The sequence below is a fragment of the Xenopus tropicalis genome, chromosome 4, assembly GCF_000004195.4.
Source record: "Xenopus tropicalis strain Nigerian chromosome 4, UCB_Xtro_10.0, whole genome shotgun sequence".
In the NCBI taxonomy this organism is placed as follows: domain Eukaryota; kingdom Metazoa; phylum Chordata; class Amphibia; order Anura; family Pipidae; genus Xenopus; species Xenopus tropicalis.
The window spans coordinates 101,737,337-101,750,408 of NC_030680.2; the positions used below are offsets into that span (position 1 = coordinate 101,737,337).

Here is a 13,072-nt window from a genome sequence, read left to right on the forward strand (position 1 = left end):
TTTCTTAAATTTCACATAGAGCCAGTGTGTACATGACCTGGAGGAAACTTTCTTGAGATAATTATGATGTTCCAGCAGGGAGAAGAGAAAAATGAAAATACCATCTAAAAATACAACAACACATTGATTAAGGAAGACAAAAAGGCAGCAGGATTACATTACTGGATAAACATCAGGACAACTGACCAAAATCAGCTCTAAAAGCCTCCTGTGGCTCAATGCATAAATGCAAGCACATAGCCCAGAGTTTGATTCAACACAGTTCCTGACAGAAAGCAGTTGGAGCACGACCATTTGGACTGTGATAGGTCTTAGATATATTATTTTTTGATTGCCTTTCCGGAGATCTTAAGACACCTCCTGAAGGCCCAATACTCGAGAAGTAAGACTTTCAGGAATGTATCTAGAACAGTGGTCCCCAACCTTTTTTTTTTTACCCTTGAGCCATATTCATATGTAAGAAAAGTTAGAGAGCAACACAAACAAACATTCGAAAAAAACATGGGGCTTCCAAATATTGTGATTGACTATTTGTATCCTCTATGTGGACTGGCAGCCTACAGGAGGCTTTGTTTGGAAGTATGCATGATTTAGATGCAATTAAAGCTTGCCTTCAAGCCAGAAATTTAAAAACAAACACCTGCTTTGAGGTCACTGAGAGCAATGGGTTGTTGAGTAACATGTTCACGAGCCACTGGTTAGGGATCACTTATCTAGAAGGAAGTCAGTAATCAACATTGTGTGGCTGCAGCATACCCACAAAACTCAGTAATATAGTCCTTCACAGGTCTCTTCCCTTGATGAAGACCTACTACAGTAGTCTTCCTCCTGGGGTTGTCCTAAATAATAGCCACAGCCTGGGGAAAACTATATCATTTGAGAGTGAACTCACTGCAATGAGCCCAAAACTGAAACTCAAAACACAACAAACTCAAAACACAACGGAAAATAACTACTCCCACTGAAGGCTGTATACTGGAGAAGTAAAACTCTGGGATGAACCGAGAAAGGATCCAGTAATCAAGGAAGGCAGCCACTCCTGGATCTCCCACTGATAACAGTGCCTGGGATGGAAACAGAGCAGCCCCAGTAAAGGAGTAGCAGAAGCGTTAGAAACTTTGTGGCCAGGAACTCAGAAGTAGGCAAGAACTTCTTTGAAAAGAGTGTGGTTACCAAAACAGAAGGCAGAAGGCAAGGTCAGAATGAGGCCAGGTCAGGACAAGCAGCAAAGGATCAGAAAGGGGTATCTAGGCCGGAGTCAGAAGAACCAGATTATCTTAGCAATACATGCAGAGGTCAGGCAGAAATGAAGGTCCAGTAGAATCCAGGGATCAGGAACCAGATCACCAGAGAAGGGGAAAGGGCAGACTAATTACTAACAATACAGTAAAGCTGCCCATTTTAACGCTTTGTTCAAGATAACCTGGTAAAGGAAAACGAATAAAGCTACATCAATGTTGCTTCTCTATATAATAAAGTTACTTCATACTGTATATCTGATCAAGATCAAACTGATAGTAATAAAACAGATTTAAACATTTTAGTGGTATTAGGTTAGCAAGGAAAATACAGATTTAGATTCCCAGAAACTAATTAACACCTATAAGAGTGGTGATCAGACAAACTGATGATGTTTGAAATCTAAATCTACAGTTGTGCCCAAAGGGTTTTGTCACAGAAACCAGAGTAATCAGGATACCGTAAGAGTAACATTAAAATGAGAAAGGAGAGAGACTACATGAACAACAGTAAATACACTTTACTGTTTTTTAAGCATAACTAAGCTTTTTATTTTAAAATCCCCTTAAAGACCAAACAGTTTTCAGAATAACCTACATTTCTCCCTGCGTTTAGTGGACCTATGGCACACAGGAAGAATGCAAGTATTTTGCTGTACTTGCAGGCCAGGTGACTATTGCTTGGAAACATGGCAGAAAGCATTTTTTGAATGATAATCACCTGTGCTTGAGTGCACTGGCTGGACCCAAGTGATTACCATTTAGGTCAATGGAGGCCATTCGAGCATGTCGTCATTCACACATATCTCCCTATGTACTGGGAAAACCTGCATGCAATGACTGAAATTGCACTGTAAACCATCTGTAGTTTTGTAGTGCCACCTAGTGACAAAAGACTACAGTAAAACCCAAATATATATCTGGCAGGTGGATTTGTTTTGGAGCAATCCCGTTCTATTACATTATTAAAAAACAGAAGCAACTTTACTAGAGCCTGCTGTGCAGTAGTGAAAAGAACAGTGAAAACAACATGCAGCTGGTTCCTGTTTCCTCTTGTTCATAGTAAGCCAACTATTCCCTGTTTTGTTGCCTTTGTTAATTTCCACATTTCTTGCAGACATTAGGTGCATTAGCATTTGCAGAACTATGTTCCCTAGAATCACTGAGCCTATTTAGGTAGAAATACTGGGTCTACAATACTTTCACAAATGTAAACACAGGTAAAGATTGCGCCTATTCCTACCTTTATGTTGTCTGGTAAAAGGGGAAGGCTAATGCTTGAACAGAGGGTAGCCAGAAAAAGGAAAACCAGGCCCAATGCCATGTTACAGTCTAGGGAAATCCAGAGTGATTATGATCTAATTTTCCTGTTTATTCGATTGGCAGTAATCATAATGGAACCAGCCCAAACTGTTTCCACATAAAGCACAGAGACGCATAGTGACAACAAAAACATTACTGTACAGTCACAGCTGTTTCATAGACTGTTTTATAAAAATACTGTATTTATGCTGAGCAAACTATATTCAATTGTACATTTTCTTGTACTGACATTACATAGCATTGTAGGCTTCCTTGATTCAGAAAACAATCCATTTGGTTATTTCAGACTTACCCTTGATTTTGCCAATTTTCTGATGGTTTAAGCTCTTTAAAAGCTTCGTGCCATTTTTATTTTTCCTCCATGCAAAGGGATTGGTGAAACTAAAGTATCTTGTTTATATGATAGCCTGAATAGCAGGTCACAGTGATGCTCAATGAGTAGTGACAAGGAGAAACCATGGAAACATTTACAAAGTGCCGAAATTTCACTGAAATGCATGGGGGTCAATGGGGAGTCGAAATTACATTGTGGTTAGAGCATTTTTAGCTCTGCAATAGCATATACATTGTCCTGCCTGTTAGAGAAGCTCTGTAACTATTAAGTTACAGTTTACTAGTGGGTTGCCAACAGACACAGTGCATGGACAGCTCCTAGGATAGACAAGGGGAAGCCTGAGGAGGCCACTAATCCAATTAATAGATGTGAAACAGAAGCAGAAACATCAGTTTGAAAATTTGTGTATTTCATTTAGTGACAGTAGTGGCTTGTGTAACTGCCAAGGACCATATGACAATGGCTATCCTAGGGCCAATGGATGACAGGAACTCTTGTCAGCATGGACAAAGTGGATGTATCTACAATGGGAAACCTCTTATAACAGGGTGCTTAGCATTACCTCTTCCTAATTGAAGCACACTACAATGCCAAAGAGCAGGAAAAACAAAAGCATTTCAGAGTCTATATTTCATTTTAAATTTCTATGCACCTTGGGGCACCTCAGCTACACTGCAAATCATCTTATACTAGACATATCTCTTACAGAAAAGCCTAATTTGAGAACCCATCTCCATTTAAGGTATATACAAAAAGAGTACCCCTACAACTGCAGCTACGTGGGTGCTTCACTAGAATCTCTCTAGTTATTCCAGTAGCACTAAATCCTTATGTACAGATCGGGGATTTAAAAGGTACTTGACTGCAGCACTGTGATGCTGTAAGCCACCTGATGTTGCTCCTAAGCAGAGTATATGGTAGATAATAACATATTGAACTTACTGAGTGCATAACACAATTATATTGCCAGTGTTACACTGAATAAGGGCATTCTATTTATCAAATAGGGAAAATAGGCTACAACAGTTTATCAGGGAAAGTTCAGTGCTCTCTATTTACTTTTATTATTTGTTTAAGTGAAGCATGGATCAAATGTAATTAACACTATTTGCGTCTTTTGATAGTGTGCTCTTAAAAATGCTTCAGGGGGAAACACAAGGCTCCTCATTATCCCTGGAAGGCAACAAGCTGGAGTACTGATTAGCATTGCTGCCTCTCAACTGTACATTACTGGTTGCTTCTTAACCAAATGATGCATAAATTAATTACTGATTAGCTATATGTATCAGCTCAGGGCTGCCATCAGAAATTGTGGGGGCCCTATACTTTAGGCAGCAGGGCCCTTTCCAAGAGCTCTAGTTATTAGTACACTACCCAACTGTGCCCTTTGAATGGTGGTCCCTGCTGACTAAGTAGAATGTGGCTCCAATTAAAAAGAAATGGCCACTCCACCCCAGCCATGCTGCATCATGCCCAGAACTCACCAGTGTTTAAACCAAACCCTGCACATCCCACAACCCTGGCCCCCATTGCTACCCACAAACTGACCTTGATGCGGTGCATGCTTTTAGTGCAATACATTATGAATTTGAATTTAAAAACACATAAACTGATTTTATTTGGTGGCAAATATTATTTGTAATGTTTGTAACTATGTTTGGAATTCTGGTTTCTGTAGACTTTTTATGATTTGGGGTTGCTATTCTTGTGATCTTACTCAGCAACGTTACATAGGCATCCAGTTATTGCCAATCTTACAGTACAAGGCCTCTGGCTATTAGTTTGTCTGAGCATGGGCCTATAGCAATAACACTTCTGACTGTGCAGTGACCTCCAGTAATTACCAATCCGTATCATGCATGATTCATTTGTTGTTACCAGTCCAACTCTGCATCTGCATATTCCAGATATTCAACAAGTATATTTGAGAGTATTAGTCTTTCAGGATTGTTTTCTCTTGCTTATTTTCTCACAATTTCACAGCTCCACATGATATCACAGAATACTAAAATACTGTAGATCAGCACCTATAGCAACAGAGAAATCAGGAACTCTTATAGTGTAGTATTTCAAATACGCTTATGTTATTACCCAGTGTTTTAGAAAAGTGTATTTTCCTTTTTATATTCCAAACAGATATAAAAATCCAAATAGTATAATGCCATTTGATATATAAAATCATTAAAACCAATTGCACTCACATTTAGTCCATTGAGATAAGTCACATAAAACTCCCCACTTCGCAAGGCTACTATCCCATTCCAGAGGAGCATTTTGCTGACCAATAATGCCTGAGGAAGCTGCCCCAGAGATTTTAACTGTCTTTCTCCTTAAAATAACTTCTTTAATAGCCCCTTTAACAGTAGAGCTATCCCATCTTGCTCTAGTGCAATAGCAGATGTAAACAGGGGTCACCGACACCAAGATAAACCCCTGTGTTTTTATTTCAATAAATGCAGTTAAAATCATTGGGCACTTGCAAAAATATGTAGTTAAAGATTAAAACTACTTTTATTCTTTGGCCATGTTAAATACAGTGACCAAGAATAGGGAAAACTAAAGAGTGTGAAAAGACTGATCCAGCCCAGAAGCTATTTTGTGTTATTGTTTGTTGTTGTTTATTCACTTATTTACAAATCCCTCCCTTTTTTGCTATAAAGCGACAGTAACACTAAAACTTTATAAGCAAAAATCCACAATACCCTCCCCCAATAACACTTATATCCTGGACAAAGTTCATTATGTTTAATGTTTTATTCATAAATAATGCCATAAAATCCCTCTTCCAGTTGTGTACTGTGTATTAAAAAAGGGATGTAGCGACATGCACTGCGTGCACTCAAATCTCCTGCTAGCTGACTCTCTTTTTAGATCTGGAAGTTCCAAGCAGTGAAGGCAGCAGCCAGGTCAGCAATCAATCTTTCAGGGACCTGAGAAGACCCCCAACAAAGCACCTCATGCTCGCTCCTTCACAGCTGCAGCTTGTAGCAAAATAAATCAAACTGACCAAAGGGGAGAACAGATCAGGCTTCTAATCCTCCCTGAAGCTAACTTTCGGGTTTAAAAAAAGAAAAAAGTCAACTAGGAACTAGCACATAAGTGCATGTTTCGCCACATCGCCTTTTATTAATATAAAGTACAAAACTGGAAGAGAGATTTTATGGCACTATTTATGTATAAACATAAAGAACTTTGTCCTGGGTAGATGTGTTATTGGGGGAAGGTAGAATGGATTTATGGGCTTGTACATTTTTAGTGTTATTGTTCCTTTGTTACTATTTAAGAACTAAACCATGCAACTGTTGGTGATGCAGAACTAAACTACCATTTCTCTAAAATCTTAAAATAATGTAGGAAATTGTTGTTTTGCAGCATCTGGTGCAAACCATGTGCAATGTTACCTCTGCTGAAAATACTCATACATCTCTAGAGCATAATGACACACCCAAGCAATATGTATAGAAGGTATAACCTGAACACTGTCTTGCACAATAACTTGGCAGCTATTAGTGGAGACGAAAACACAAAAGGTTATATACAATTCCCCACGCAGTGGGCAAAATGCTTGCACACTGTGTGGGGAATTGTATATAGCCTTTTGTGTTTTTTGGGGCATTGTGTGAATAGCTGCTGGCCAGAAGACTGCTGTTTGAATTTAGTCTAGCTAACTAGACCCACCCCACCCCCAATTTGCACATCATTTGCTGACGCAAGTTAGGGAGTCAAAGGAGTAGCAGCACGTATCAGGGTCTTTACTTGCTGCCTGCCCAAAAAGGATGGCTTGTGTCCGGACACTGCTCTCTGCATGCTGGCATTCTACACAGGCTGCAACAACTGCAAGGGGCACAAATTCTGTTAAATGAGCACACTTTTGCTGCCTTAGTGCTCTTGTAATTGCAACCACCCCCCCCAGGCTTGTAAATAAGCCCCTAAAGTCATTAACAGCTGCAAGTCACAAATATCACCCAATATTAAAAACAAGCTGTTGGCTGCTGCAGCTGGAGAGAGAAATACACCAAGTAAATTGCTAAGAGACATAATAAATAAAAATTTGTATCTCTCTCTCATAGCAGATATTGTTAAGTAGCATATTCTTGCAAAAACAGGCTGGAGTTCTTCTTTCACACTTCATATCGTAACAAAATATCAAACCAAGTATTTTATTTTTAAAAGCCTTTGTATGTATATGATATCACTTAAATACAGGAGTTATTTTTTTTTCAAATTGCACTTATAAAAGTCCACTTTCTTGCACTTGTCTGATCTTGTTTTGTGTTAAAGCAGCTCCAATGTTTCAGATGACTTTCAGAGGCAAACAGGCTATGATGTCCAGCGCCACCAAGCCACTTTCATTCTGTCCCAGATCGCACCCATACTGTCAAATGCAGGACGGACATCTAAAATTGTGAACTGATAGTTCTTATCAACTTCACCTCCATCGTAATAGTCAATGACATATCGAACTTCTTTTCCACAGCGGTCAACAATCCAATCATGACGATCAAATGGAAGCTCATACCTGAAGAAGACATTTGAAAAATAAAATTTTACAAGTTCATTAAAGCATTGGATGGAGTGGCGCCCATCATATTGAGGGAGATTTGAAATTAAATTATTTATTATTTTACCAAATTACTGTATAAATATGTAACCTTATCATGAGTGAACCAACACATGACTGGAAGATTAACTGCAAGTGGTGGCATTAAGTCTGAAAACTAAAGCTGGGCAAGAAGCTAACTTCAGTTTTCTTGTGTGCCTCTACAGTAAAAGCAACAGTCTCTAGTAGATTAAAAAGTGTCTATTTACCGGAAAATATTGGACTTAACTGAACACTATCCTCTAAACAGAAAGTTTGGTGGACAGAAGAGCTCTGTAAGGGAATAAGTGCAGTCCTTAGCAAATATAGACACATGGTAGATGCCCACTGCCTTTAGCCTAAGCAACATTAAGGGAAAACAGGCAGGCCTTCTCTCAGGGGTCCAGACTTCCATGAAAGGATCTGGGCTTCCTGCCAAGGGGTATGGCTGGGTAAACATATGGGTCACACTCTAGCAACCTTGCCTTCAACATTCCAATATTTGGCCTGGCATCTGAAAAATAAGTTGAGAGAAACTTGGCAGTGCACCTGAGCAGCCAAATGGTACAAGATATAGTTGTTTGGTCCTTGGTAAAATGTTTTAATCTTTGCAGAATTAGCCTGTGTTTAGAAGATTTAACTCTTATAAATTGTAAGGTGATTTTTGTTCACAAAATAAGTTGTAAAAATCATACCCCATCCATGAGCGCATCCGTGCTCTCGGAGAATACTCCGTTGCTTTTCCGCCAAACCGAACCAATGTAGGGCCACAAGGGCATTCTCTAAATATTGAAAAAAGAAAAAAAAAAAAAACAGACAGACATCTTCTTTGAAAATGGAACATTTGCCCTTTAAAATAACTGAACATTTTTTTCATTAAACGATGTCACAAAAAGAAGTAGGCAGAAAGAGTAAAAGTGGCCATACACAGGCTGATTCTAGCTGCCGATATCGGCCCCTTAGACCGATTCGGCAGCTTATCAGCCCATGTACGGACACTAACAGGCCTGCCCGACCAACATCTGGCCTGAAATCGGGCAGGTTGGATCTGGGACCGCATCAACGAGCCGAGGCGGTCCCTGATCTGACTAAAAATCAAACCTGCCCGATTTACTACCAAATAGGCAGCCTCTATGCACACTATCAGCTTACAGGAGGCTTTAATAGCCAATCTTAGCCCTTATTTGGCACCTCCGTGAACTTTTATGATGCTTGTGTTTCTGTCCAAGTCTTTTTTACATTTGACTGTGGCTCACAAGTAAGAAAGGTTGGGGATCCCTGTTCTATAGGCTATTTTAAGTCTTAGCTACAAAGTGCCTCCATGAATACTGTGCTCCCTATGGTTTCAGCATACTTTAACTAAATACAAAATAAATACACCAAAGAATACTGCTGAAGGTTCTCTTCAGATAAAGACCGCAACTTACTTCTGTTTTCTGCACAATTTTAGCAATTGCAACACTGTGCAAGGGGCCCAAAGGCTAACTCAATATGCAGGCATCTTTTCCAATAAGCTTAAGCATTCAACTTACTTGGCATGGAGGGCTTCCCACTTTAGAATTTCTGACCACGCCTGTTCATTGTTCTTGTTGTGAATTCTGATAATGTTTGTCATATCTTCTGGTTTAAGATCATCCTCTTTCCACCTCCATCTAAAGAACACCCCAACAGTTAAAATTGCCAAATGCAAAATGGTTTTACATGGGAGAAAGTAAACCTTACCAAATGTGTCTGCATCTTAACATTTATAACACCATTTATAGATACACACCCTGTTTATAACAGTTAAATCACAAACCCATGGTTGCTCTTGATTTTATGTATGTATATAGGTTACAAGTGTAACAAGAAGCAAAAGACTCTATATTGTGCACATGTATAACACATACAGATGTCCTCACGGAAGTTATATGCATACATAGAATGACCACACGAGATTAGAGCAACACAAAAGCAGCCCACAGGCAATGTGGATGGTTGTAGAAGAATAATTAGTAATTATTATTTGATTCTAGTGCTTAAAATGCACTATTGGGTGATACTGAACAACATTTGTTAGCTAGCATCTAGAAAGAGAGCAGGAGAAGACTTACCCCTTCCTTAACATTGCATTCCAAAACATCTGTTCAGATGGGTACACCCAATTCTTGTCAGTGCTGGATCGTGGAATGGTGGATTCTTCTCTTGCCAGAGACAAACTGAATGGCTGGTCAGTAGCTGGAGTCTGATTTGGAGGTGGCATCTATAAAAAATAGCAGGGGCAGCGATCTAAATTTTAACAAAGGGATTATTGTAATATCCTTTCTTAAAAAATTTTAGCAGGCTACTTTAACCCATGTGCTCAGATAAAACTGCCATAACTGCAGTTACAACATCACAAATATTAAAGATAAAAGTATGTCCAAGAAATGAATGCACTGAACTAATTTGAAAAATATTACTTTACACGCATGTAAACTCAGTGAAAGCCATACCACCGAGCAACATCTTAGAGTGCAGTAAATAGTACAAAATGAATGCTTGCATGCATAATCAGGGGTAAAACAACCACCAGCTGCATGACAAAATGCTCAAAATTGCCCTGTGTGCAATTGCCCTCAATGCAGACAATGAGATAAAAACGGAGATGAGAAAGACCCCTTCTCACTACAGCAGATTATCCAGGAGGTAAAAAAAAAAAAAAAAAAGAAAAAGAAAAGAGATGGCTGGTTGGATTATTTAGGGAAAGGCTTCTATTTAAAAGACATGTGTTGAGAGTTCTGATTCAGAATCTCCCACACTGCTATATTTCAAGATAACGAATCCAAATTTGAGTTGAGCTACAATAATATACTGTAGAACGAATGTGCTCATACAGAAAATGGCAGGGTTAAGACTAAATCTACATTTTGCAAATTTTCCACCAACAACATTGGAGACAGATGGGCCTATATTAAGGATGTATTATATGTGATTTCCACAGGCATATCATACCATATTGCTGGGATCAATGTCATCCTTTACTCCTGATCTCATTGGACACTGAACATATCTATAGGCCTCTTCTTGATGTGTAGGCCCAGAACAGTTTTCTGTATTTTGTATAGATTCCTTGTGCATGGGACAGCCTAGAAAATACATAAGATTAAAACAAAAAAAAACATTTCCACTCACAATCACCTATTGTCTATCAGATAATAGAAATTATATATGTTAGAGAAAGGGCTTATCATACAAGCAATGCCTCTGAATTATGCCACATGTTAGAACTCTAACTAGAATACGTGAAGCATCAAGACTAAATGCTGAATGGATAGGTAGCTATCCAAAATGGCAGCACATCAAACCTTGCAGGCTGGTACAATTATAAACCACAAGGTTAACAACATTATATGGAGGCATTTAGTTTACAATTTTCTAGTAATTTTTCTAGAAAAATAAGAGATTTTGTTAAAAAAAATTTAAATTTTTTTTAAATTTGACTAAACTATTAAAGGAGAAGAAAAGTCTCAATCATTGGGGGCTGCCAAATGTAAAGTACCCCCCTCAGTGACTGTAACCACTTACCTGATACCTCAGGCTGGTGTTTCGGTTAGAAGAAAACTGCACCGGCCTGGGGCACATGCGAGCAGGTGATCATCTTCTTCGCTTGTTCTTTCTTCAAAATTCCAGAGCCAATGCATGTGCAGTAGAGTGAAAAAGTTGGCTTTTTTGTTAAAGTTCTGGTTTTTGCTCTACTGTGCATGGGCACCTGACGTAAAGTAAGAAGGATGAAGAGAATCGCTCACCTCACTCGTACCCAGGTGAAGTTTTTTGGTAACAGGAGCACCAGCCTGGGGTATCAGGTAAGTGATTAAATCACTGGGGGTGCCTAATATTAAAAAAAGAACATCTTACAAATTCCTTCTCTTAACCTTCAAAGCCCTCCATTCCTCTGCTCCTCACTACATCTCTTCTTTTGTGTCTCTGTATGTTCCTGGCCGACTCCTTTGGGCCCCCACTACTACTGCTGTCTCCCGCCTTAAACCTTTCTGCCCCTTACATTTGGAATGCCCTCCCCGATTTCCTCCAGAGAGAATCCTCCCTCAGTCTTTTTAAAACTAAACTTGACTACCTTTTGGAGCACTCACCCAGCACCTGATCTGGGAACTGGCACTTATATTATATTGTCACCCACTGTAACCCGCAGCACTTATATTTGCCTATTTGTGTCTGTAAGTTACCCTCCCATATAGATTGAAAGCTCTACGGGGCAGGGACCTCCATCCTCTTATGTCTTTGACTCTTAACTTATTGCAACTGTATCTTGTATTTATTTATTTGTATTTATTCTTATACTTTGTATTTATCTATTTTTATCTCAATAACCCCGTTTGTATTAATGTATTCTACTGTACAGCGGTGCGTACATAAGTAGCGCTTTATAAATAAATATATACATATTCGGCACCCCCCAGTGACTGAACCCTTTTTTCTCCTTTAAGGTAAAAAATCTTACAGCATGAAAGGGAAAAGGGTTTGTAGACAACACACATTCTGTAATATCCAGATTACAGGTATTTAATCAGTTTGCACTTAGATTGGAATTAAGCAAACACCAGTACCTTCCATCTTCTTCTGATGCATTGGACATTCTGCTGGGTGGGTCTTTGCTGATTCAGTAGATGATTGTGAAGGAATACTTGATGGGTTTATAGCTGAAGCTCCCATTCCTTCCATCTTCTTCTGATGCATGGGACATTCAGGGGGAGGTGATTCTGCCGAGTAGGTCTTTGCAGATTCAGTAGATGACTGTGGAGGAGCACTTGATGGAGTTGATGCTGAAGCTCCCATGTCAGCTGTTTAGCAGAAAGTTAAACACACATTGTAGCCTCAAAAATGTTAAAAATATACAGAAACTGAACAACAACAAATTAAATAAAAGGTTTTCCACATTTGTAATATGTTTTATATGTAATCTTGCAGCCATTTTAACTCTACCACTGTACTGAGTAGATCCCTACTCAGATACAGACTCTTCATTGTGAATCCTATCCACAGAGCAAGATTATGATTCATATTAGTAGTAGATGGGCTTATTGCCACACTACCTGCCAAACTCAATACCTTCACAGGAAGCAGAACAAAAAACCTTTAACCACCATAACTGTTCTACATTTTCAGAAACAGCAGCTCACAAGGCGTTGCCAAACTACAACTCCCAACTACCTTCCACTTGGAGCCCCCACATGTGTTAGAGATCACCTTCTGCCCTAGACATGTTCCCTGCACCACTCTCACCCATAGAGGTCACCACATAGAGGTCCCAACAAGCCTTTTCTCCTACCAGGAAAATGCGTTGCACATAAATAGTCGCAGCAAAATGAACACAACCCTAGGGACCAGTGACACAAATCTACCTTCTCGCAATGCGAAAGCAATTACCTGCCCTTTACCGGAGCGCAGAACACCTCTAAATGATGGCGCGCACAGTTATGACGTCACCCACTCTGCACGTTATCCTTAGCGTGCCAAGCCTCGATTTAGGTTTTTTTTTTAGCTCCGCCTTAAGTAGTTATAATGAGAACGTTATCTTACTGACGCGTACTACTGGACATGTGATGTAGGTGAGCAGCGCCC

General features: G+C 39.4%; 1 protein-coding gene across 4 annotated transcripts; it reads right to left on the minus strand.

Moving 5' to 3' along the window:
- Window positions 1-7,026: 7,026 nt before the first annotated feature.
- Window positions 7,027-12,965, minus strand: hccs (holocytochrome c synthase). Of its 4 annotated transcripts, none has more exon segments than NM_001005708.2 (7): window positions 7,027-7,414; window positions 8,170-8,256; window positions 9,007-9,126; window positions 9,568-9,716; window positions 10,448-10,581; window positions 12,058-12,291; window positions 12,878-12,965. In NM_001005708.2, coding segments are annotated over 6 exon segments (918 nt in total). In that variant the 5' UTR covers window positions 12,287-12,291; window positions 12,878-12,965; the 3' UTR covers window positions 7,027-7,215.
- Window positions 12,966-13,072: the final 107 nt, after the last annotated feature.

Excerpts from the sequence above, each read along its gene's own strand:
- hccs (XM_012960825.3), bottom strand. The coding sequence starts at position 12,286 with ATGGGAGCTTCAGCATCAACTCCATCAAGTGCTCCTCCACAGTCATCT. Across the intron at positions 8,257-9,006 it reads TGGGAAGCCCTCCATGCCAA|AGAATGCCCTTGTGGCCCTA; the intron begins GTAAGTTGAATG and ends TTCAATATTTAG. Across the intron at positions 7,415-8,169 it reads CGGATGCGCTCATGGATGGG|GTATGAGCTTCCATTTGATC; the intron begins GTATGATTTTTA and ends TGTCTTCTTCAG.